Source organism: Aulonocara sp. 'chitande type north' Nkhata Bay, linkage group LG8 (genome assembly GCF_057382095.1).
Source record: "Aulonocara sp. 'chitande type north' Nkhata Bay isolate Kocher_YH1m ecotype deep benthic linkage group LG8, A_spYH_male_GT1.1, whole genome shotgun sequence".
In the NCBI taxonomy this organism is placed as follows: Eukaryota; Metazoa; Chordata; class Actinopteri; order Cichliformes; family Cichlidae; genus Aulonocara; species Aulonocara sp. 'chitande type north' Nkhata Bay.
Window position 1 is genome coordinate 11,981,501 of NC_141351.1, and position 24,056 is coordinate 12,005,556.

The 24,056-nt window shown below is 40.6% G+C and overlaps 1 protein-coding gene and 1 pseudogene across 1 annotated transcript; both read left to right on the forward strand.

Annotated features, from left to right (window-relative positions):
• Positions 1-124: 124 nt before the first annotated feature.
• LOC147323317 (IgGFc-binding protein-like) lies at positions 125-14,251 on the forward strand (annotated as a pseudogene).
• Positions 14,252-15,881: 1,630 nt separating this feature from the next.
• LOC147323318 (alpha-tectorin-like) lies at positions 15,882-22,476 on the forward strand. Its single transcript, XM_086304889.1, has 10 exons — positions 15,882-15,906; positions 16,370-16,770; positions 16,857-17,433; positions 17,533-18,116; positions 18,234-18,786; positions 18,879-19,477; positions 20,121-20,358; positions 20,531-20,727; positions 22,084-22,318; positions 22,439-22,476. The coding sequence occupies exons 1-10, from the start codon at positions 15,882-15,884 to the stop codon at positions 22,474-22,476; spliced, it is 3,447 nt and encodes a 1,148-aa protein (XP_086161015.1).
• Positions 22,477-24,056: the final 1,580 nt, after the last annotated feature.

The window sequence follows — 24,056 nt, forward strand, 5'->3', positions numbered from 1 at the left end:
TCTGTTATTTGAGGGTCTTTAGTTTACAATATAAAGTGCCTTGAGGCAATTCCTGCTGTTATTTGACAGTACATGAAAAAAATGTAAGGTTTGAAAGTTTTTTCCTAAAGCTTTATGAATGTAAATGTCTGGACATTTAACACAAGGCATAAGGGACATTTCCTTTTATTCTTTTTAAGGTGAATTAGTGCAGCTGGGTGCTTCATTCTGGAGTGACAGGACCTGTGCACAGAAGTGCACATGTACCTCAACAGGCTTGCAGTGCCGCAATGAGCCGTGCTCCTTTTCACAGATCTGCAAGCCAGCTTCCTTCCAGTTCTCCTGTCAGACAGTGCCAAGAGGAACCTGCACCATAAGCGGTGATCCCCATTACTACACCTTTGATGACACAGTGTTTCACTTTCAAGGCACTTGCACGTATGTTCTCTCTGAGCAATGTAATAGTGGACGGCCCTACTACAGAGTAGAAGGCAAAAATGAGCACAGAGACAGTACTCAAGTCTCTTGGACACGACTGGTGAAAGTGCATGTCTACAATGACACAATTGAGCTTGTCAAAGGACGCCATGGTCAGGCTAAGGTTGGTCATTTTGATTCTGGATAAATTCTACACTTTATGACCAGATATACTTTTCTCACTTGATATATTTGCTGGTTTTTTTACAGGTTAACGGGAACTTTGCATTCACTCCATTCTCCCTTAGCAATGGCACCGTGCAGGTTTATGAGTCAGGTTTTTCTGTGTTTGTCAGCACTGACTTTGGTTTAGTGGTGTCTTATGACACAATTCATCATGTTCAGATCAGCTTGCCCTACACTTACCAGAATGGTACATGCGGTCTTTGTGGAAACTTCAATGGCATTCGTAGAGATGACTTTCAAACTCGTGACGGTGAGGTTGTGAGCTCTGATGTGGTTTTTGCTAACAGCTGGCAAGCATCTGGGGATGATGAGCCTGGCTGTGGGCCACAGTGCGGAGGTCTGGACTGTGCTGTTTGCACTGTAGAAGAGACAGCATTGTACAGCAACACTGACCACTGTGGTATCCTCAGCAGTAGTTCTGGACCTTTCACGGCTTGCCATCAGCAACTTCCTCCACAGTCCTTTGTGGACAGTTGTGTGTATGATCTGTGTGTAGGAGGAGGGTACCGACCTATTCTCTGTCAAGCCCTAAGTGTGTATGCAAGTCAGTGTCAACAAAGTGGTATTCGGCTACCAAGTTGGAGGACACCTGGCTTTTGTGGTATGTTAATCACTTTTTTTTTTTTTTTGCATTATTTCAAAATATTATTGTATTAAAATTCCACCGATGTAAATATCGATGTTGTTCTCTTATGCCTAGAAATCCCATGTCCAGCCAACAGCCACTTTGAGTCTGAAGGCACAGGATGTCCACCTACCTGTGTTAATCCCAACTCTACCCATAACTGCCCTCTACCTCCCCAGGAAAGCTGCATCTGTGATTCAGGCTACATCCTCAGTGGTGGGGTCTGCGTCCCTCATGCTGAGTGTGGCTGCAGCTTTGAGGGCCGTTACTACCGCTCTGGACAAACTGTAATACTAGACGGAGACTGTGGGAGACGTTGTAGCTGCAGTTATGGCTCCATGACTTGCCACTCTCATGGTTGTGGCCCACTTGAATCATGCAGGGTGGAGGATGGAGAAAGAGGATGCAGACCAAATAGCTATGAAACATGCTGGATCAGAGGCCCAGGGTCATATCAGACATTTGATGGACTGACATACCAATATCCTGGGGCGTGTCGATTGACACTTGCCAAAGTTATGGGACTGTCCAGTCACCCACACTTCATGGTGACAGCAGAAAAAGTGCCAAGAGGCCAGCATGGTTTTGCACGAATTCTGCATTTTGAAGCAGAGGGGATACACGTATCTATTGAGATGGCAAGGAACAGTAAAGTGAAGGTAAGTGAATGGAACACTTACTTAAAATTATGTTCTTCCTTTAATATTTATTTATGTGTACACGGACACAATACTGTTTAAGTCTTGTTAACTGCAAAAAACTGGATGATCCTGCAGGTTAACGGTCAGCTGATCAGGCTACCTTTCAGCACTACATCCAACCGAATCCAGATCTTCCACAGCAGCATTTACAGTGTCATCATTCGCACCTCCTTTGGTGTAACTGTGCAGACAGTCTGGCCTCACTTTGTCCGTGTCACTGCTCCTGGTGTCTACAATGGTTCACTGGGTGGACTCTGTGGTAATTACAATGGTCATCCACATGATGACTTCAATACACCCAACGGTGTCCTGATCAACAGTTCTCAGGACTTTGGAGACAGTTGGCGAGATGGCTCTCTGGCTGCTCACTGCGTGGAAAGCATGAACCAAAATTCTACAACTAATTACAATTCTACTGAGTACTGTGGCATTCTCAGCTCACCAGATGGGCCATTTGTACCCTGTTGGTCTGTGGTTGACCCGAGCCAGCAGGTGGATGTATGTGTGGAGATCATGGGGGGCTCTAACAATCCAGCATCAACTCTGTGTGGTGTCCTACGAGATTATGCACTAATGTGTCAACAGAAGGGTGTTGCCTTAGGACAATGGAGAAATGCAACTGGCTGTGGTAAGCATTCAACTGTTTTTGAATTAATTCTAGCCATGATCTCCAAATGTTTAAAAATGCTTTTTTATGTTAACCTGTTTGTTTTTCTCCAGCACTAACCTGCCCATCAAACAGCCATTATGAACTCTGTGGAACCTCTTGTCCTTCTGCTTGCCCCAGCCTTTCTTTCCCCTTCACCTGTGATACTGTGTGCCAGGAGGGCTGTCAGTGTAACAGTGGTTTTATCCTCAATGGTGACCAGTGCGTTCCACCAACATCTTGTGGATGCTATCATCAAGGACGCTATCACCAAGGTGGTGAGCAGTTCTGGGATGGTGAAGAATGTCAGAGCTTGTGTACCTGTAACGGCACTACAGGGAACGTCCACTGTACTCCCAACTCCTGTGGGCCCCAGGAGTCCTGCCGTGTGGTGGAGGGCGAGTTTGGCTGCCATCCCAACCTTCATGGCACCTGCTCTGCCTCTGGAGACCCTCACTACATCACCTTTGATCGTAAGGCCTATGACTTCCAAGGAACCTGCCGCTATGTTCTGGTGACCCTCTGTAATGCCACTGATGAGCTCAATCAGTTTTCCGTGGAAGCTAAGAATGAGGCATTGAATGGGCTTCCACTTTCAATAGTAGCTGAAGTTTTTGTGAATGTCTGGGGCTACGACGTGCATATGTCAAGGGACAGAAGAGGTTTGGTACAAGTAAGTAGTTAGTGATAGTTCTCATTCGATGATTGTTATGAACAATTTCAGGTGTATGAAGTAAATGGCAGCTACATATATTTTAGGGATATTTTTACTGCTGTGAATGAAAAAAATAACAATTAAAAAGTAGAAAAACTACCCACTGATTTTCTTTGCATATCTCTTCTAGGTGAATGGAGTAACTAGAAATTTACCTATTGTCTTGAATGAAGGTAATGTGTCTATCTATGCAACAGGATCTCGTATACTTGTCAGCACTAATTTTGGCTTGAGTGTTACCTATAATGGATATAGTGCAGTGTTTATCTCTGTACCACCAAATTACAGGTACAATTCCCACCCATCAAAGCTGAAGTAATTTTTGTTTGACATGCTTTAAAAAACAGGATAATCCCAGCTATATAAATAATTTATTTACTAATAATTTATCCTTATGAAACTAACACAAGGACTATTGCTAACTGTTGTCATCAACAGAGAAAAAATATGTGGACTTTGTGGAAATTTCAATGGAAATCCAAATGATGACTTTCACACACCATCTGGAACGATAGTCACATCTCCAGATGAGTTTGGGAGAGCCTGGAAGGTGCCAGGCAACTACACGTGCAATGATGGCTGTGGCTCCTCCTGTCCACAGTGTGCCAATGAACAGCCTGCTAGAGATCAGTGTGAGGTGATACAGGCAGCTGATGGGCCCTTCAGTTTCTGCCACGAAGAGGTGGACCCGGCGCCATATTTCAACGACTGCGTGTTTGATGTATGTTTGTCAGGAAATCAAGGCCACGATCTCTTGTGCAGTGCCATTGAATCATATGTCAGTGCCTGTCAGTCTGCTAATGTTCGAATCTATCCTTGGAGAGAGAACACCACCTGCAGTGAGTCAACATGTCATTATATTTTATTTATATCTAAATGTACAAGAAATTTGCTAACCACTTCAGAAATAAAAAGTCCAACAATTTTACAATACTCACTGTATCCACACTGTATTACATTAAAAGTGGTATGTCTGACTAGTGCCATTTGTCACGTTTCTCACTTATTAAGCACTGGACTGTCCAGCCAACAGCCATTATGAGCTGTGCGGTACTGACTGTGGCCACACCTGTTCCAGTCACATTGATGAAACCTGTGAGCAGTTCTGCTCTGAGGGATGTTTCTGTGATGAAGGCTTCATCAAGAGTGGGACCAGGTGTGTCCCAGTGGAAAGCTGTGGCTGCCAGTATGATGGATTCTACTATGATGTAAGACATATTAAAGTCAATAGTAAATACTCTTTGAAGTAATTCCCTTCAAATCAGCAGAATCAGCAGACTTGCCCTTCTTACATTTAGAAAGCTTCGTGAAGTGTTTTGGACTGTGACAAAGCTTAAAATTCAGAAATATATATTAAAGAAACAACAGAGTCTATTATAGCTCAGTAATAATGTGGTAATATTGAGGTAACAAGGTAGAAACAGGAAGATAAAAACAAGATATATAGCAAATAATTGCCACTTCATTTCCAGAGTAATAACCAAGTGATCTAGTGAGTACTATTACATTTAAATCTATGTAATAACAGACCATAAATTATAAGTGATAATATGGATACAAATGTATGTACATGAGCTTAAAAAACCCAATTAGTAATAGTATAGTCACATTTACTAACAATTAAACACATTTTTATATATACTAACCTCATAATAATAGGGTAACAAGATACTAATATGATTTTAAGTTTTAATGTTTTGGGATACCATTACCATATTGCCATAATGCTGGAATGAATCCTGCCTCATTCACCAACATTCTTTTTTGTTTGACAACAGTATCACCGTAAATATTATGTTTAAATCTGATATCTTACCTGGAATCAATGTTGGTTTCTGTTCAATAACCAAGAAACAAGGCTACAAAATGCAAACTGACATTACCTGGAAACATGTGGTAGTTTAGGTCTAATAACCAGGAATCAGGGCTGCAACATGGAAAAAATGTTAGTTCCATGTTAATAACCGAATAAAATCCAAACCAAATGAAAAATTTCAGGAAGCATGATGAATACCTGGAAATGTGGTAGTTTCTATGAAATAGCAAATAATAGGGGTTGCAAAATGCAAAACTACAGTTTATAGTTTCATATAACTGAAATCTTAGGATCACAAAAAAAGGTCTTCATTTGCTATCATATATTCAGCATAGCTATTATGACTGTTTTATATTACACCACTAAAAAGAAAATAATTAATATGTAGCTATACAAGCAGAATGATGCTCTAACTCTTTAAACTGCAGAATTTTGGGGGGGAAAAAATCTGTCCCTAAATAAATGAATGCATTAAAACAATCAGTTGAAGATTATACAGCTACATCAGAACAGAACAATTTCTTGAAATTGTGGCATTTAGCATCTGTCCTTTCTGTGGGAGAAAGATCAACAGATATGAGTAGTTGCTCTGTCACAATATTTAGTACATTAATAGTTGCAGTTTGCAGTGATCTAGCAATTACTGCACTAAATCACCTACAATTAATGAAAACAAAATCCTTCAAAATGGTATTTTAAGAACTGTATTTGTTGTATCAATTTGGCTATGATTTGGTGTGGTGTGGTTCACAGGCTGGCGAGTCCTTCTGGACAGATGGTTGCTCCCAGAGATGTGAATGTCACGCTCCAAATGACCTGCGATGTTCTGCCTCGTCGTGCACTCCTGAACAGCAGTGCTCCATCAGAGACGGCCAGCTGGGCTGTTACAATGCTACCACCTGCACAGTATCTTTCAAAGGTATCGTGTACATTTTCCCTGCTATGCAGATGATCTCCAGCTCTGTCAATGAAACCATGAGACTAAACTGTAGGAATGTCTTAAAGACATAAAGACATGGATGATCTTTAATTTTCTGCTTCAAATTCAGATAAAGATAAGATTATTGTACTCAGCTATAAAACTCTTACAAACATGATGTCTAACCAGATGCACACTCGGACTGGGATTACCGTGGCCTCCAGTAACACTAAGAGAAATGTTTGCATTGTTTTTGACCAGGTTGTGTCCTTCAGTGCTCATATTAAACAAATAATTAGAATGGCTTTCTTGCATTTTAATTAGAAAAATCCTATTTGAGAGTGACGCCAAAAAATTAGTTCATGCATTCATTACTTAACCCTTTAAAGCCGGTCGGAGCGGGCACGCTCTGTGTTGCATAACTATCTTTAAATCCTGGTAGCATTGCAACCACATAAGCTAGCACAATAATTTTTTTTGCATATGAAACCGGAGGAGTTGTACTTACATCTTATGCCACCAGCTTGTCCTAAGTCACAGTTTCCTTCCACATATAGCTTTGCAAAAACTGCATAAAAAGCACTTGCAGCAACAAAAACATAATATTCCAGAAACACGCTTTGCTGATTCGATCAGCTGTTTGTAACACTTCCTACATCCATCAGCGTGAACTATCGCATGTCCGCCATGTCCTGCCCAAAACCGGAAGTGATGTCATTTTCCGGAAATGTAGTTTTTTACCATCAGGGCCTTATGAGCCTATACTGGTGTTTTTAAAAGTTATGTTTGACTCTATGACTTTCTGTGTCGTTTCTGGGATGCTTAGGACTCATATTGCACTGCTGGAAATAGTTTATTTTGATGCATATGCTGTTTTTTTTGCAAATTTGCACTATAATATTTATTTTCGTTTTTCCTGCAGTATATAAAAATTGGTGTATTTCAAAAATAAAACTATAAAGACACTCAAAATAAATTTCCTGTGGTGGGAAACTATTTTGTGCAACTTTTTTGTATTTAAAGTTTTGAGGGATAAGCCTCTTAAATTTCTCTAACTAGAAATATATGTTAAAAAAACAAAAACGATTTATTTTTTGTAGTTTATTGCACTTTTTTGCAATTTATGTAATTACTATGCACTTAATGCAGACATATTATTAAAATTTGGGCTATAATGGTTGTATTGATGTATATCAAATTGAAATGCTCCCAAAAATGGCACTACAGCATGTAAAAATATAAAGTAAGCTCTGGCAGACTTGGTTCTATGGTAGGTCTTAAAGGGTTAAAGTCTGGCCTACTGTGATTCGTTATTATCCAACACGTTCTCACTCTCAAAGTGTAACATTTTATGCTAGGTGACAAATTGTCAACATATTATGTTTTTGGACACCCAACACGTTCCTAAATGACGAGATCGGAAAAATGAGGGAATATGAGAACCGTTTGGTCTCAATCTACAAATGTTTGCTCTTTTTCTCAACATCGCTTGGGAAAACACTATTTCATGCCATTAAAGTACTGGTTAAGATTAGGAATAACGTTATGGTTAGGGTTAGGAATAAGGTTAGGTTTAGGGCTGGAATACAGGGCTGGAACCTCTATTACCGCAGGACCGTCATTCCACTTGATTTCATCCATAACCCGGCGCGTACCATAAGAACGCGGAAGGTCACCTTTCGCGTTCCTCAGGAACGCCATGGGACGTGACAAAACGTCGGGATGTTACGCCTCGGGAGTGAGAACGGTCTGTATTATCAGATTTTCCCAAAAACTCACTGAAAAGCATTGAGTTGATCCAAAATGCTGCAGTACGGACAGGGACTAAAAAGAAAGAACATATTTCTCCTATCCTAGCTTCCCTTCTTTTGCTCCCTGTTAAAGCCAGATTCAAATGTAAAATTATTTTCCTCATATAGGTCTTGAACAATCAGGCCTCATCTTATCTTAATGAAATCATAGTGCCGTATCCTCCCAACAGAGCACATCTCAGACTGCTGTTAGGCATTGTTGGATTGTTGCAGTGGTCTCTCTGTTATTTGAGGGTCTTTAGTTTACAATATAAAGTGCCTTGAGGCAATTCCTGCTGTTATTTGACAGTACATGAAAAAAATGTAAGGTTTGAAAGTTTTTTCCTAAAGCTTTATGAATGTAAATGTCTGGACATTTAACACAAGGCATAAGGGACATTTCCTTTTATTCTTTTTAAGGTGAATTAGTGCAGCTGGGTGCTTCATTCTGGAGTGACAGGACCTGTGCACAGAAGTGCACATGTACCTCAACAGGCTTGCAGTGCCGCAATGAGCCGTGCTCCTTTTCACAGATCTGCAAGCCAGCTTCCTTCCAGTTCTCCTGTCAGACAGTGCCAAGAGGAACCTGCACCATAAGCGGTGATCCCCATTACTACACCTTTGATGACACAGTGTTTCACTTTCAAGGCACTTGCACGTATGTTCTCTCTGAGCAATGTAATAGTGGACGGCCCTACTACAGAGTAGAAGGCAAAAATGAGCACAGAGACAGTACTCAAGTCTCTTGGACACGACTGGTGAAAGTGCATGTCTACAATGACACAATTGAGCTTGTCAAAGGACGCCATGGTCAGGCTAAGGTTGGTCATTTTGATTCTGGATAAATTCTACACTTTATGACCAGATATACTTTTCTCACTTGATATATTTGCTGGTTTTTTTACAGGTTAACGGGAACTTTGCATTCACTCCATTCTCCCTTAGCAATGGCACCGTGCAGGTTTATGAGTCAGGTTTTTCTGTGTTTGTCAGCACTGACTTTGGTTTAGTGGTGTCTTATGACACAATTCATCATGTTCAGATCAGCTTGCCCTACACTTACCAGAATGGTACATGCGGTCTTTGTGGAAACTTCAATGGCATTCGTAGAGATGACTTTCAAACTCGTGACGGTGAGGTTGTGAGCTCTGATGTGGTTTTTGCTAACAGCTGGCAAGCATCTGGGGATGATGAGCCTGGCTGTGGGCCACAGTGCGGAGGTCTGGACTGTGCTGTTTGCACTGTAGAAGAGACAGCATTGTACAGCAACACTGACCACTGTGGTATCCTCAGCAGTAGTTCTGGACCTTTCACGGCTTGCCATCAGCAACTTCCTCCACAGTCCTTTGTGGACAGTTGTGTGTATGATCTGTGTGTAGGAGGAGGGTACCGACCTATTCTCTGTCAAGCCCTAAGTGTGTATGCAAGTCAGTGTCAACAAAGTGGTATTCGGCTACCAAGTTGGAGGACACCTGGCTTTTGTGGTATGTTAATCACTTTTTTTTTTTTTTTGCATTATTTCAAAATATTATTGTATTAAAATTCCACCGATGTAAATATCGATGTTGTTCTCTTATGCCTAGAAATCCCATGTCCAGCCAACAGCCACTTTGAGTCTGAAGGCACAGGATGTCCACCTACCTGTGTTAATCCCAACTCTACCCATAACTGCCCTCTACCTCCCCAGGAAAGCTGCATCTGTGATTCAGGCTACATCCTCAGTGGTGGGGTCTGCGTCCCTCATGCTGAGTGTGGCTGCAGCTTTGAGGGCCGTTACTACCGCTCTGGACAAACTGTAATACTAGACGGAGACTGTGGGAGACGTTGTAGCTGCAGTTATGGCTCCATGACTTGCCACTCTCATGGTTGTGGCCCACTTGAATCATGCAGGGTGGAGGATGGAGAAAGAGGATGCAGACCAAATAGCTATGAAACATGCTGGATCAGAGGCCCAGGGTCATATCAGACATTTGATGGACTGACATACCAATATCCTGGGGCGTGTCGATTGACACTTGCCAAAGTTATGGGACTGTCCAGTCACCCACACTTCATGGTGACAGCAGAAAAAGTGCCAAGAGGCCAGCATGGTTTTGCACGAATTCTGCATTTTGAAGCAGAGGGGATACACGTATCTATTGAGATGGCAAGGAACAGTAAAGTGAAGGTAAGTGAATGGAACACTTACTTAAAATTATGTTCTTCCTTTAATATTTATTTATGTGTACACGGACACAATACTGTTTAAGTCTTGTTAACTGCAAAAAACTGGATGATCCTGCAGGTTAACGGTCAGCTGATCAGGCTACCTTTCAGCACTACATCCAACCGAATCCAGATCTTCCACAGCAGCATTTACAGTGTCATCATTCGCACCTCCTTTGGTGTAACTGTGCAGACAGTCTGGCCTCACTTTGTCCGTGTCACTGCTCCTGGTGTCTACAATGGTTCACTGGGTGGACTCTGTGGTAATTACAATGGTCATCCACATGATGACTTCAATACACCCAACGGTGTCCTGATCAACAGTTCTCAGGACTTTGGAGACAGTTGGCGAGATGGCTCTCTGGCTGCTCACTGCGTGGAAAGCATGAACCAAAATTCTACAACTAATTACAATTCTACTGAGTACTGTGGCATTCTCAGCTCACCAGATGGGCCATTTGTACCCTGTTGGTCTGTGGTTGACCCGAGCCAGCAGGTGGATGTATGTGTGGAGATCATGGGGGGCTCTAACAATCCAGCATCAACTCTGTGTGGTGTCCTACGAGATTATGCACTAATGTGTCAACAGAAGGGTGTTGCCTTAGGACAATGGAGAAATGCAACTGGCTGTGGTAAGCATTCAACTGTTTTTGAATTAATTCTAGCCATGATCTCCAAATGTTTAAAAATGCTTTTTTATGTTAACCTGTTTGTTTTTCTCCAGCACTAACCTGCCCATCAAACAGCCATTATGAACTCTGTGGAACCTCTTGTCCTTCTGCTTGCCCCAGCCTTTCTTTCCCCTTCACCTGTGATACTGTGTGCCAGGAGGGCTGTCAGTGTAACAGTGGTTTTATCCTCAATGGTGACCAGTGCGTTCCACCAACATCTTGTGGATGCTATCATCAAGGACGCTATCACCAAGGTGGTGAGCAGTTCTGGGATGGTGAAGAATGTCAGAGCTTGTGTACCTGTAACGGCACTACAGGGAACGTCCACTGTACTCCCAACTCCTGTGGGCCCCAGGAGTCCTGCCGTGTGGTGGAGGGCGAGTTTGGCTGCCATCCCAACCTTCATGGCACCTGCTCTGCCTCTGGAGACCCTCACTACATCACCTTTGATCGTAAGGCCTATGACTTCCAAGGAACCTGCCGCTATGTTCTGGTGACCCTCTGTAATGCCACTGATGAGCTCAATCAGTTTTCCGTGGAAGCTAAGAATGAGGCATTGAATGGGCTTCCACTTTCAATAGTAGCTGAAGTTTTTGTGAATGTCTGGGGCTACAACGTGCATATGTCAAGGGACAGAAGAGGTTTGGTACAAGTAAGTAGTTAGTGATAGTTCTCATTCGATGATTGTTATGAACAATTTCAGGTGTATGAAGTAAATGGCAGCTACATATATTTTAGGGATATTTTTACTGCTGTGAATGAAAAAAATAACAATTAAAAAGTAGAAAAACTACCCACTGATTTTCTTTGCATATCTCTTCTAGGTGAATGGAGTAACTAGAAATTTACCTATTGTCTTGAATGAAGGTAATGTGTCTATCTATGCAACAGGATCTCGTATACTTGTCAGCACTAATTTTGGCTTGAGTGTTACCTATAATGGATATAGTGCAGTGTTTATCTCCGTACCACCAAATTACAGGTACAATTCCCACCCATCAAAGCTGAAGTAATTTTTGTTTGACATGCTTTAAAAAACAGGATAATCCCAGCTATATAAATAATTTATTTACTAATAATTTATCCTTATGAAACTAACACAAGGACTATTGCTAACTGTTGTCATCAACAGAGAAAAAATATGTGGACTTTGTGGAAATTTCAATGGAAATCCAAATGATGACTTTCACACACCATCTGGAACGATAGTCACATCTCCAGATGAGTTTGGGAGAGCCTGGAAGGTGCCAGGCAACTACACGTGCAATGATGGCTGTGGCTCCTCCTGTCCACAGTGTGCCAATGAACAGCCTGCTAGAGATCAGTGTGAGGTGATACAGGCAGCTGATGGGCCCTTCAGTTTCTGCCACGAGGAGGTGGACCCGGCGCCATATTTCAACGACTGCGTGTTTGATGTATGTTTGTCAGGAAATCAAGGCCACGATCTCTTGTGCAGTGCCATTGAATCATATGTCAGTGCCTGTCAGTCTGCTAATGTTCGAATCTATCCTTGGAGAGAGAACACCACCTGCAGTGAGTCAACATGTCATTATATTTTATTTATATCTAAATGTACAAGAAATTTGCTAACCACTTCAGAAATAAAAAGTCCAACAATTTTACAATACTCACTGTATCCACACTGTATTACATTAAAAGTGGTATGTCTGACTAGTGCCATTTGTCACGTTTCTCACTTATTAAGCACTGGACTGTCCAGCCAACAGCCATTATGAGCTGTGCGGTACTGACTGTGGCCACACCTGTTCCAGTCACATTGATGAAACCTGTGAGCAGTTCTGCTCTGAGGGATGTTTCTGTGATGAAGGCTTCATCAAGAGTGGGACCAGGTGTGTCCCAGTGGAAAGCTGTGGCTGCCAGTATGATGGATTCTACTATGATGTAAGACATATTAAAGTCAATAGTAAATACTCTTTGAAGTAATTCCCTTCAAATCAGCAGAATCAGCAGACTTGCCCTTCTTACATTTAGAAAGCTTCGTGAAGTGTTTTGGACTGTGACAAAGCTTAAAATTCAGAAATATATATTAAAGAAACAACAGAGTCTATTATAGCTCAGTAATAATGTGGTAATATTGAGGTAACAAGGTAGAAACAGGAAGATAAAAACAAGATATATAGCAAATAATTGCCACTTCATTTCCAGAGTAATAACCAAGTGATCTAGTGAGTACTATTACATTTAAATCTATGTAATAACAGACCATAAATTATAAGTGATAATATGGATACAAATGTATGTACATGAGCTTAAAAAACCCAATTAGTAATAGTATAGTCACATTTACTAACAATTAAACACATTTTTATATATACTAACCTCATAATAATAGGGTAACAAGATACTAATATGATTTTAAGTTTTAATGTTTTGGGATACCATTACCATATTGCCATAATGCTGGAATGAATCCTGCCTCATTCACCAACATTCTTTTTTGTTTGACAACAGTATCACCGTAAATATTATGTTTAAATCTGATATCTTACCTGGAATCAATGTTGGTTTCTGTTCAATAACCAAGAAACAAGGCTACAAAATGCAAACTGACATTACCTGGAAACATGTGGTAGTTTAGGTCTAATAACCAGGAATCAGGGCTGCAACATGGAAAAAATGTTAGTTCCATGTTAATAACCGAATAAAATCCAAACCAAATGAAAAATTTCAGGAAGCATGATGAATACCTGGAAATGTGGTAGTTTCTATGAAATAGCAAATAATAGGGGTTGCAAAATGCAAAACTACAGTTTATAGTTTCATATAACTGAAATCTTAGGATCACAAAAAAAGGTCTTCATTTGCTATCATATATTCAGCATAGCTATTATGACTGTTTTATATTACACCACTAAAAAGAAAATAATTAATATGTAGCTATACAAGCAGAATGATGCTCTAACTCTTTAAACTGCAGAATTTTGGGGGGGAAAAAATCTGTCCCTAAATAAATGAATGCATTAAAACAATCAGTTGAAGATTATACAGCTACATCAGAACAGAACAATTTCTTGAAATTGTGGCATTTAGCATCTGTCCTTTCTGTGGGAGAAAGATCAACAGATATGAGTAGTTGCTCTGTCACAATATTTAGTACATTAATAGTTGCAGTTTGCAGTGATCTAGCAATTACTGCACTAAATCACCTACAATTAATGAAAACAAAATCCTTCAAAATGGTATTTTAAGAACTGTATTTGTTGTATCAATTTGGCTATGATTTGGTGTGGTGTGGTTCACAGGCTGGCGAGTCCTTCTGGACAGATGGTTGCTCCCAGAGATGTGAATGTCACGCTCCAAATGACCTGCGATGTTCTGCCTCGTCGTGCACTCCTGAACAGCAGTGCTCCATCAGAGACGGCCAGCTGGGCTGTTACAATGCTACCACCTGCACAGTATCTTTCAAAGGTATCGTGTACATTTTCCCTGCTATGCAGATGATCTCCAGCTCTGTCAATGAAACCATGAGACTAAACTGTAGGAATGTCTTAAAGACATAAAGACATGGATGATCTTTAATTTTCTGCTTCAAATTCAGATAAAGATAAGATTATTGTACTCAGCTATAAAACTCTTACAAACATGATGTCTAACCAGATGCACACTCGGACTGGGATTACCGTGGCCTCCAGTAACACTAAGAGAAATGTTTGCATTGTTTTTGACCAGGTTGTGTCCTTCAGTGCTCATATTAAACAAATAATTAGAATGGCTTTCTTGCATTTTAATTAGAAAAATCCTATTTGAGAGTGACGCCAAAAAATTAGTTCATGCATTCATTACTTAACCCTTTAAAGCCGGTCGGAGCGGGCACGCTCTGTGTTGCATAACTATCTTTAAATCCTGGTAGCATTGCAACCACATAAGCTAGCACAATAATTTTTTTTGCATATGAAACCGGAGGAGTTGTACTTACATCTTATGCCACCAGCTTGTCCTAAGTCACAGTTTCCTTCCACATATAGCTTTGCAAAAACTGCATAAAAAGCACTTGCAGCAACAAAAACATAATATTCCAGAAACACGCTTTGCTGATTCGATCAGCTGTTTGTAACACTTCCTACATCCATCAGCGTGAACTATCGCATGTCCGCCATGTCCTGCCCAAAACCGGAAGTGATGTCATTTTCCGGAAATGTAGTTTTTTACCATCAGGGCCTTATGAGCCTATACTGGTGTTTTTAAAAGTTATGTTTGACTCTATGACTTTCTGTGTCGTTTCTGGGATGCTTAGGACTCATATTGCACTGCTGGAAATAGTTTATTTTGATGCATATGCTGTTTTTTTTGCAAATTTGCACTATAATATTTATTTTCGTTTTTCCTGCAGTATATAAAAATTGGTGTATTTCAAAAATAAAACTATAAAGACACTCAAAATAAATTTCCTGTGGTGGGAAACTATTTTGTGCAACTTTTTTGTATTTAAAGTTTTGAGGGATAAGCCTCTTAAATTTCTCTAACTAGAAATATATGTTAAAAAAACAAAAACGATTTATTTTTTGTAGTTTATTGCACTTTTTTGCAATTTATGTAATTACTATGCACTTAATGCAGACATATTATTAAAATTTGGGCTATAATGGTTGTATTGATGTATATCAAATTGAAATGCTCCCAAAAATGGCACTACAGCATGTAAAAATATAAAGTAAGCTCTGGCAGACTTGGTTCTATGGTAGGTCTTAAAGGGTTAAAGTCTGGCCTACTGTGATTCGTTATTATCCAACACGTTCTCACTCTCAAAGTGTAACATTTTATGCTAGGTGACAAATTGTCAACATATTATGTTTTTGGACACCCAACACGTTCCTAAATGACGAGATCGGAAAAATGAGGGAATATGAGAACCGTTTGGTCTCAATCTACAAATGTTTGCTCTTTTTCTCAACATCGCTTGGGAAAACACTATTTCATGCCATTAAAGTACTGGTTAAGATTAGGAATAACGTTATGGTTAGGGTTAGGAATAAGGTTAGGTTTAGGGCTGGAATACAGGGCTGGAACCTCTATTACCGCAGGACCGTCATTCCACTTGATTTCATCCATAACCCGGCGCGTACCATAAGAACGCGGAAGGTCACCTTTCGCGTTCCTCAGGAACGCCATGGGACGTGACAAAACGTCGGGATGTTACGCCTCGGGAGTGAGAACGGTCTGTATTATCAGATTTTCCCAAAAACTCACTGAAAAGCATTGAGTTGATCCAAAATGCTGCAGTACGGACAGGGACTAAAAAGAAAGAACATATTTCTCCTATCCTAGCTTCCCTTCTTTTGCTCCCTGTTAAAGCCAGATTCAAATGTAAAATTATTTTCCTCATATAGGTCTTGAACAATCAGGCCTCATCTTATCTTAATGAAATCATAGTGCCGTATCCTCCCAACAGAGCACATCTCAGACTGCTGTTAGGCATTGTTGGATTGTTGCAGTGGTCTCTCTGTTATTTGAGGGTCTTTAGTTTACAATATAAAGTGCCTTGAGGCAATTCCTGCTGTTATTTGACAGTACATGAAAAAAATGTAAGGTTTGAAAGTTTTTTCCTAAAGCTTTATGAATGTAAATGTCTGGACATTTAACACAAGGCATAAGGGACATTTCCTTTTATTCTTTTTAAGGTGAATTAGTGCAGCTGGGTGCTTCATTCTGGAGTGACAGGACCTGTGCACAGAAGTGCACATGTACCTCAACAGGCTTGCAGTGCCGCAATGAGCCGTGCTCCTTTTCACAGATCTGCAAGCCAGCTTCCTTCCAGTTCTCCTGTCAGACAGTGCCAAGAGGAACCTGCACCATAAGCGGTGATCCCCATTACTACACCTTTGATGACACAGTGTTTCACTTTCAAGGCACTTGCACGTATGTTCTCTCTGAGCAATGTAATAGTGGACGGCCCTACTACAGAGTAGAAGGCAAAAATGAGCACAGAGACAGTACTCAAGTCTCTTGGACACGACTGGTGAAAGTGCATGTCTACAATGACACAATTGAGCTTGTCAAAGGACGCCATGGTCAGGCTAAGGTTGGTCATTTTGATTCTGGATAAATTCTACACTTTATGACCAGATATACTTTTCTCACTTGATATATTTGCTGGTTTTTTTACAGGTTAACGGGAACTTTGCATTCACTCCATTCTCCCTTAGCAATGGCACCGTGCAGGTTTATGAGTCAGGTTTTTCTGTGTTTGTCAGCACTGACTTTGGTTTAGTGGTGTCTTATGACACAATTCATCATGTTCAGATCAGCTTGCCCTACACTTACCAGAATGGTACATGCGGTCTTTGTGGAAACTTCAATGGCATTCGTAGAGATGACTTTCAAACTCGTGACGGTGAGGTTGTGAGCTCTGATGTGGTTTTTGCTAACAGCTGGCAAGCATCTGGGGATGATGAGCCTGGCTGTGGGCCACAGTGCGGAGGTCTGGACTGTGCTGTTTGCACTGTAGAAGAGACAGCATTGTACAGCAACACTGACCACTGTGGTATCCTCAGCAGTAGTTCTGGACCTTTCACGGCTTGCCATCAGCAACTTCCTCCACAGTCCTTTGTGGACAGTTGTGTGTATGATCTGTGTGTAGGAGGAGGGTACCGACCTATTCTCTGTCAAGCCCTAAGTGTGTATGCAAGTCAGTGTCAACAAAGTGGTATTCGGCTACCAAGTTGGAGGACACCTGGCTTTTGTGGTATGTTAATCACTTTTTTTTTTTTTTTGCATTATTTCAAAATATTATTGTATTAAAATTCCACCGATGTAAATATCGATGTTGTTCTCTTATGCCTAGAAATCCCATGTCCAGCCAACAGCCACTTTGAGTCTGAAGGCACAGGATGTCCACCTACCTGTGTTAATCCCAACTCTACCCATAACTGCCCTCTACCTCCCCAGGAAAGCTGCATCTGTGATTCAGGCTACATCCTCAGTGGTGGGGTCTGCGTCCCTCATGCTGAGTGTGGCTGCAGCTTTGAGGGCCGTTACTACCGCTCTGGACAAACTGTAATACTAGACGGAGACTGTGGGAGACGTTGTAGCTGCAGTTATGGCTCCATGACTTGCCACTCTCATGGTTGTGGCCCACTTGAATCATGCAGGGTGGAGGATGGAGAAAGAGGATGCAGACCAAATAGCTATGAAACATGCTGGATCAGAGGCCCAGGGTCATATCAGACATTTGATGGACTGACATACCAATATCCTGGGGCGTGTCGATTGACACTTGCCAAAGTTATGGGACTGTCCAGTCACCCACACTTCATGGTGACAGCAGAAAAAGTGCCAAGAGGCCAGCATGGTTTTGCACGAATTCTGCATTTTGAAGCAGAGGGGATACACGTATCTATTGAGATGGCAAGGAACAGTAAAGTGAAGGTAAGTGAATGGAACACTTACTTAAAATTATGTTCTTCCTTTAATATTTATTTATGTGTACACGGACACAATACTGTTTAAGTCTTGTTAACTGCAAAAAACTGGATGATCCTGCAGGTTAACGGTCAGCTGATCAGGCTACCTTTCAGCACTACATCCAACCGAATCCAGATCTTCCACAGCAGCATTTACAGTGTCATCATTCGCACCTCCTTTGGTGTAACTGTGCAGACAGTCTGGCCTCACTTTGTCCGTGTCACTGCTCCTGGTGTCTACAATGGTTCACTGGGTGGACTCTGTGGTAATTACAATGGTCATCCACATGATGACTTCAATACACCCAACGGTGTCCTGATCAACAGTTCTCAGGACTTTGGAGACAGTTGGCGAGATGGCTCTCTGGCTGCTCACTGCGTGGAAAGCATGAACCAAAATTCTACAACTAATTACAATTCTACTGAGTACTGTGGCATTCTCAGCTCACCAGATGGGCCATTTGTACCCTGTTGGTCTGTGGTTGACCCGAGCCAGCAGGTGGATGTATGTGTGGAGATCATGGGGGGCTCTAACAATCCAGCATCAACTCTGTGTGGTGTCCTACGAGATTATGCACTAATGTGTCAACAGAAGGGTGTTGCCTTAGGACAATGGAGAAATGCAACTGGCTGTGGTAAGCATTCAACTGTTTTTGAATTAATTCTAGCCATGATCTCCAAATGTTTAAAAATGCTTTTTTATGTTAACCTGTTTGTTTTTCTCCAGCACTAACCTGCCCATCAAACAGCCATTATGAACTCTGTGGAACCTCTTGTCCTTCTGCTTGCCCCAGCCTTTCTTTCCCCTTCACCTGTGATACTGTGTGCCAGGAGGGCTGTCAGTGTAACAGTGGTTTTATCCTCAATGGTGACCAGTGCGTTCCACCAACATCTTGTGGATGCTATCATCAAGGACGCTATCACCAAGGTGGTGAGCAGTTCTGGGATGGTGAAGAATGTCAGAGCTTGTGTACCTGTAACGGCACTACAGGGAACGTCCACTGTACTCCCAACTCCTGTGGGCCCCAGGAGTCCTGCCGTGTGGTGGAGGGCGAGTTTGGCTGCCATCCCAACCTTCATGGCACCTGCTCTGCCTCTGGAGACCCTCACTACATCACCTTTGATCGTAAGGCCTATGACTTCCAAGGAACCTGCCGCTATGTTCTGGTGACCCTCTGTAATGCCACTGATGAGCTCAATCAGTTTTCCGTGGAAGCTAAGAATGAGGCATTGAATGGGCTTCCACTTTCAATAGTAGCTGAAGTTTTTGTGAATGTCTGGGGCTACAACGTGCATATGTCAAGGGACAGAAGAGGTTTGGTACAAGTAAGTAGTTAGTGATAGTTCTCATTCGATGATTGTTATGAACAATTTCAGGTGTATGAAGTAAATGGCAGCTACATATATTTTAGGGATATTTTTACTGCTGTGAATGAAAAAAATAACAATTAAAAAGTAGAAAAACTACCCACTGATTTTCTTTGCATATCTCTTCTAGGTGAATGGAGTAACTAGAAATTTACCTATTGTCTTGAATGAAGGTAATGTGTCTATCTATGCAACAGGATCTCGTATACTTGTCAGCACTAATTTTGGCTTGAGTGTTACCTATAATGGATATAGTGCAGTGTTTATCTCCGTACCACCAAATTACAGGTACAATTCCCACCCATCAAAGCTGAAGTAATTTTTGTTTGACATGCTTTAAAAAACAGGATAATCCCAGCTATATAAATAATTTATTTACTAATAATTTATCCTTATGAAACTAACACAAGGACTATTGCTAACTGTTGTCATCAACAGAGAAAAAATATGTGGACTTTGTGGAAATTTCAATGGAAATCCAAATGATGACTTTCACACACCATCTGGAACGATAGTCACATCTCCAGATGAGTTTGGGAGAGCCTGGAAGGTGCCAGGCAACTACACGTGCAATGATGGCTGTGGCTCCTCCTGTCCACAGTGTGCCAATGAACAGCCTGCTAGAGATCAGTGTGAGGTGATACAGGCAGCTGATGGGCCCTTCAGTTTCTGCCACGAGGAGGTGGACCCGGCGCCATATTTCAACGACTGCGTGTTTGATGTATGTTTGTCAGGAAATCAAGGCCACGATCTCTTGTGCAGTGCCATTGAATCATATGTCAGTGCCTGTCAGTCTGCTAATGTTCGAATCTATCCTTGGAGAGAGAACACCACCTGCAGTGAGTCAACATGTCATTATATTTTATTTATATCTAAATGTACAAGAAATTTGCTAACCACTTCAGAAATAAAAAGTCCAACAATTTTACAATACTCACTGTATCCACACTGTATTACATTAAAAGTGGTATGTCTGACTAGTGCCATTTGTCACGTTTCTCACTTATTAAGCACTGGACTGTCCAGCCAACAGCCATTATGAGCTGTGCGGTACTGACTGTGGCCACACCTGTTCCAGTCACATTGATGAAACCTGTGAGCAGTTCTGCTCTGAGGGATGTTTCTGTGATGAAGGCTTCATCAAGAGTGGGACCAGGTGTGTCCCAGTGGAAAGCTGTGGCTGCCAGTATGACGGATTCTACTATGATGTAAGACATATTAAAGTCAATAGTAAATACTCTTTGAAGTAATTCCCTTCAAATCAGCAGAATCAGCAGACTTGCCCTTCTTACATTTAGAAAGCTTCGTGAAGTGTTTTGGACTGTGACAAAGCTTAAAATTCAGAAATATATATTAAAGAAACAACAGAGTCTATTATAGCTCAGTAATAATGTGGTAATATTGAGGTAACAAGGTAGAAACAGGAAGATAAAAACAAGATATATAGCAAATAATTGCCACTTCATTTCCAGAGGAATAACCAAGTGATCTAGTGAGTACTATTACATTTAAATCTATGTAATAACAGACCATAAATTATAAGTGATAATATGGATACAAATGTATGTACATGAGCTTAAAAAACCCAATTAGTAATAGTATAGTCACATTTACTAACAATTAAACACATTTTTATATATACTAACCTCATAATAATAGGGTAACAAGATACTAATATGATTTTAAGTTTTAATGTTTTGGGATACCATTACCATATTGCCATAATGCTGGAATGAATCCTGCCTCATTCACCAACATTCTTTTTTGTTTGACAACAGTATCACCGTAAATATTATGTTTAAATCTGATATCTTACCTGGAATCAATGTTGGTTTCTGTTCAATAACCAAGAAACAAGGCTACAAAATGCAAATTGACGTTACCTGGAAACATGTGGTAGTTTAGGTCTAATAACCAGGAATCAGGGCTGCAACATGGAAAAAATGTTAGTTCCATGTTAATAACCGAATAAAATCCAAACCAAATGAAAAATTTCAGGAAGCATGATGAATACCTGGAAATGTGGTAGTTTCTATGAAATAGCAAATAATAGGGGTTGCAAAATGCAAAACTACAGTTTATAGTTTCATATAACTGAAATCTTAGGATCACAAAAAAAGGTCTTCATTTGCTATCATATATTCAGCATAGCTATTATGACTGTTTTATATTACACCACTAAAAAGAAAATAATTAATATGTAGCTATACAAGCAGAATGATGCTCTAACTCTTTAAACTGCAGAATTTTGGGTGGGAAAAAATCTGTCCCTAAATAAATGAATGCATTAAAACAATCAGTTGAAGATTATACAGCTACATCAGAACAGAACAATTTCTTGAAATTGTGGCATTTAGCATCTGTCCTTTCTGTGGGAGAAAGATCAACAGATATGAGTAGTTGCTCTGTCACAATATTTAGTACATTAATAGTTGCAGTTTTCAGTGATCTAGCAATTACTGCACTAAATCACCTACAATTAATGAAAACAAAATCCTTCAAAATGGTATTTTAAGAACTGTATTTGTTGTATCAATTTGGCTATGATTTGGTGTGGTTCACAGGCTGGCGAGTCCTTCTGGACAGATGGTTGCTCCCAGAGATGTGAATGTCACGCTCCAAATGACCTGCGATGTTCTGCCTCGTCGTGCACTCCTGAACAGCAGTGCTCCATCAGAGACGGCCAGCTGGGCTGTTACAATGCTACCACCTGCACAGTATCTTTCAAAGGTATCGTGTACATTTTCCCTGCTATGCAGATGATCTCCAGCTCTGTCAATGAAACCATGAGACTAAACTGTAGGAATGTCTTAAAGACATAAAGACATGGATGATCTTTAATTTTCTGCTTCAAATTCAGATAAAGATACGATTATTGTACTCAGCTATAAAACTCTTATAAACATGATGTCTAACCAGATGCACACTCGGACTGGGATTACCGTGGCCTCCAGTAACACTAAGAGAAATGTTTGCATTGTTTTTGACCAGGTTGTGTCCTTCAGTGCTAATATTAAACAAATAATTAGAATGGCTTTCTTGCATTTTAATTAGAAAAATCCTATTTGAGAGTGACGCCAAAAAATTAGTTCATGCATTCATTACTTAACCCTTTAAAGCCGGTCGGAGCGGGCACGCTCTGTGTTGCATAACTATCTTTAAATCCTGGTAGCATTGCAACCACATAAGCTAGCACAATAATTTTTTTTGCATATGAAACCGGAGGAGTTGTACTTACATCTTATGCCACCAGCTTGTCCTAAGTCACAGTTTCCTTCCACATATAGCTTTGCAAAAACTGCATAAAAAGCACTTGCAGCAACAAAAACATAATATTCCAGAAACACGCTTTGCTGATTCGATCAGCTGTTTGTAACACTTCCTACATCCATCAGCGTGAACTATCGCATGTCCGCCATGTCCTGCCCAAAACCGGAAGTGATGTCATTTTCCGGAAATGTAGTTTTTTACCATCAGGGCCTCATGAGCCTACACTGGTGTTTTTAAAAGTTATGTTTGACTCTATGACTTTCTGTGTCGTTTCTGGGATGCTTAGGACTCATATTGCACTGCTGGAAATAGTTTATTTTGATGCATATGCTGTTTTTTTTGCAAATTTGCACTATAATATTTATTTTCGTTTTTCCTGCAGTATATAAAAATTGGTGTATTTCAAAAATAAAACTATAAAGACACTCAAAATAAATTTCCTGTGGTGGGAAACTATTTTGTGCAACTTTTTTGTATTTAAAGTTTTGAGGGATAAGCCTCTTAAATTTCTCTAACTAGAAATATATGTTAAAAAAACAAAAACGATTTATTTTTTGTAGTTTATTGCACTTTTTTGCAATTTATGTAATTACTATGCACTTAATGCAGACATATTATTAAAATTTGGGCTATAATGGTTGTATTGATGTATATCAAATTGAAATGCTCCCAAAAATGGCACTACAGCATGTAAAAATATAAAGTAAGCTCTGGCAGACTTGGTTCTATGGTAGGTCTTAAAGGGTTAAAGTCTGGCCTACTGTGATTCGTTATTATCCAACACGTTCTCACTCTCAAAGTGTAACATTTTATGCTAGGTGACAAATTGTCAACATATTATGTTTTTGGACACCCAACACGTTCCTAAATGACGAGATCGGAAAAATGAGGGAATATGAGAACCGTTTGGTCTCAATCTACAAATGTTTGCTCTTTTTCTCAACATCGCTTGGGAAAACACTATTTCATGCCATTAAAGTACTGGTTAAGATTAGGAATAACGTTATGGTTAGGGTTAGGAATAAGGTTAGGTTTAGGGCTGGAATACAGGGCTGGAACCTCTATTACCGCAGGACCGTCATTCCACTTGATTTCATCCATAACCCGGCGCGTACCATAAGAACGCGGAAGGTCACCTTTCGCGTTCCTCAGGAACGCCATGGGACGTGACAAAACGTCGGGATGTTACGCCTCGGGAGTGAGAACGGTCTGTATTATCAGATTTTCCCAAAAACTCACTGAAAAGCATTGAGTTGATCCAAAATGC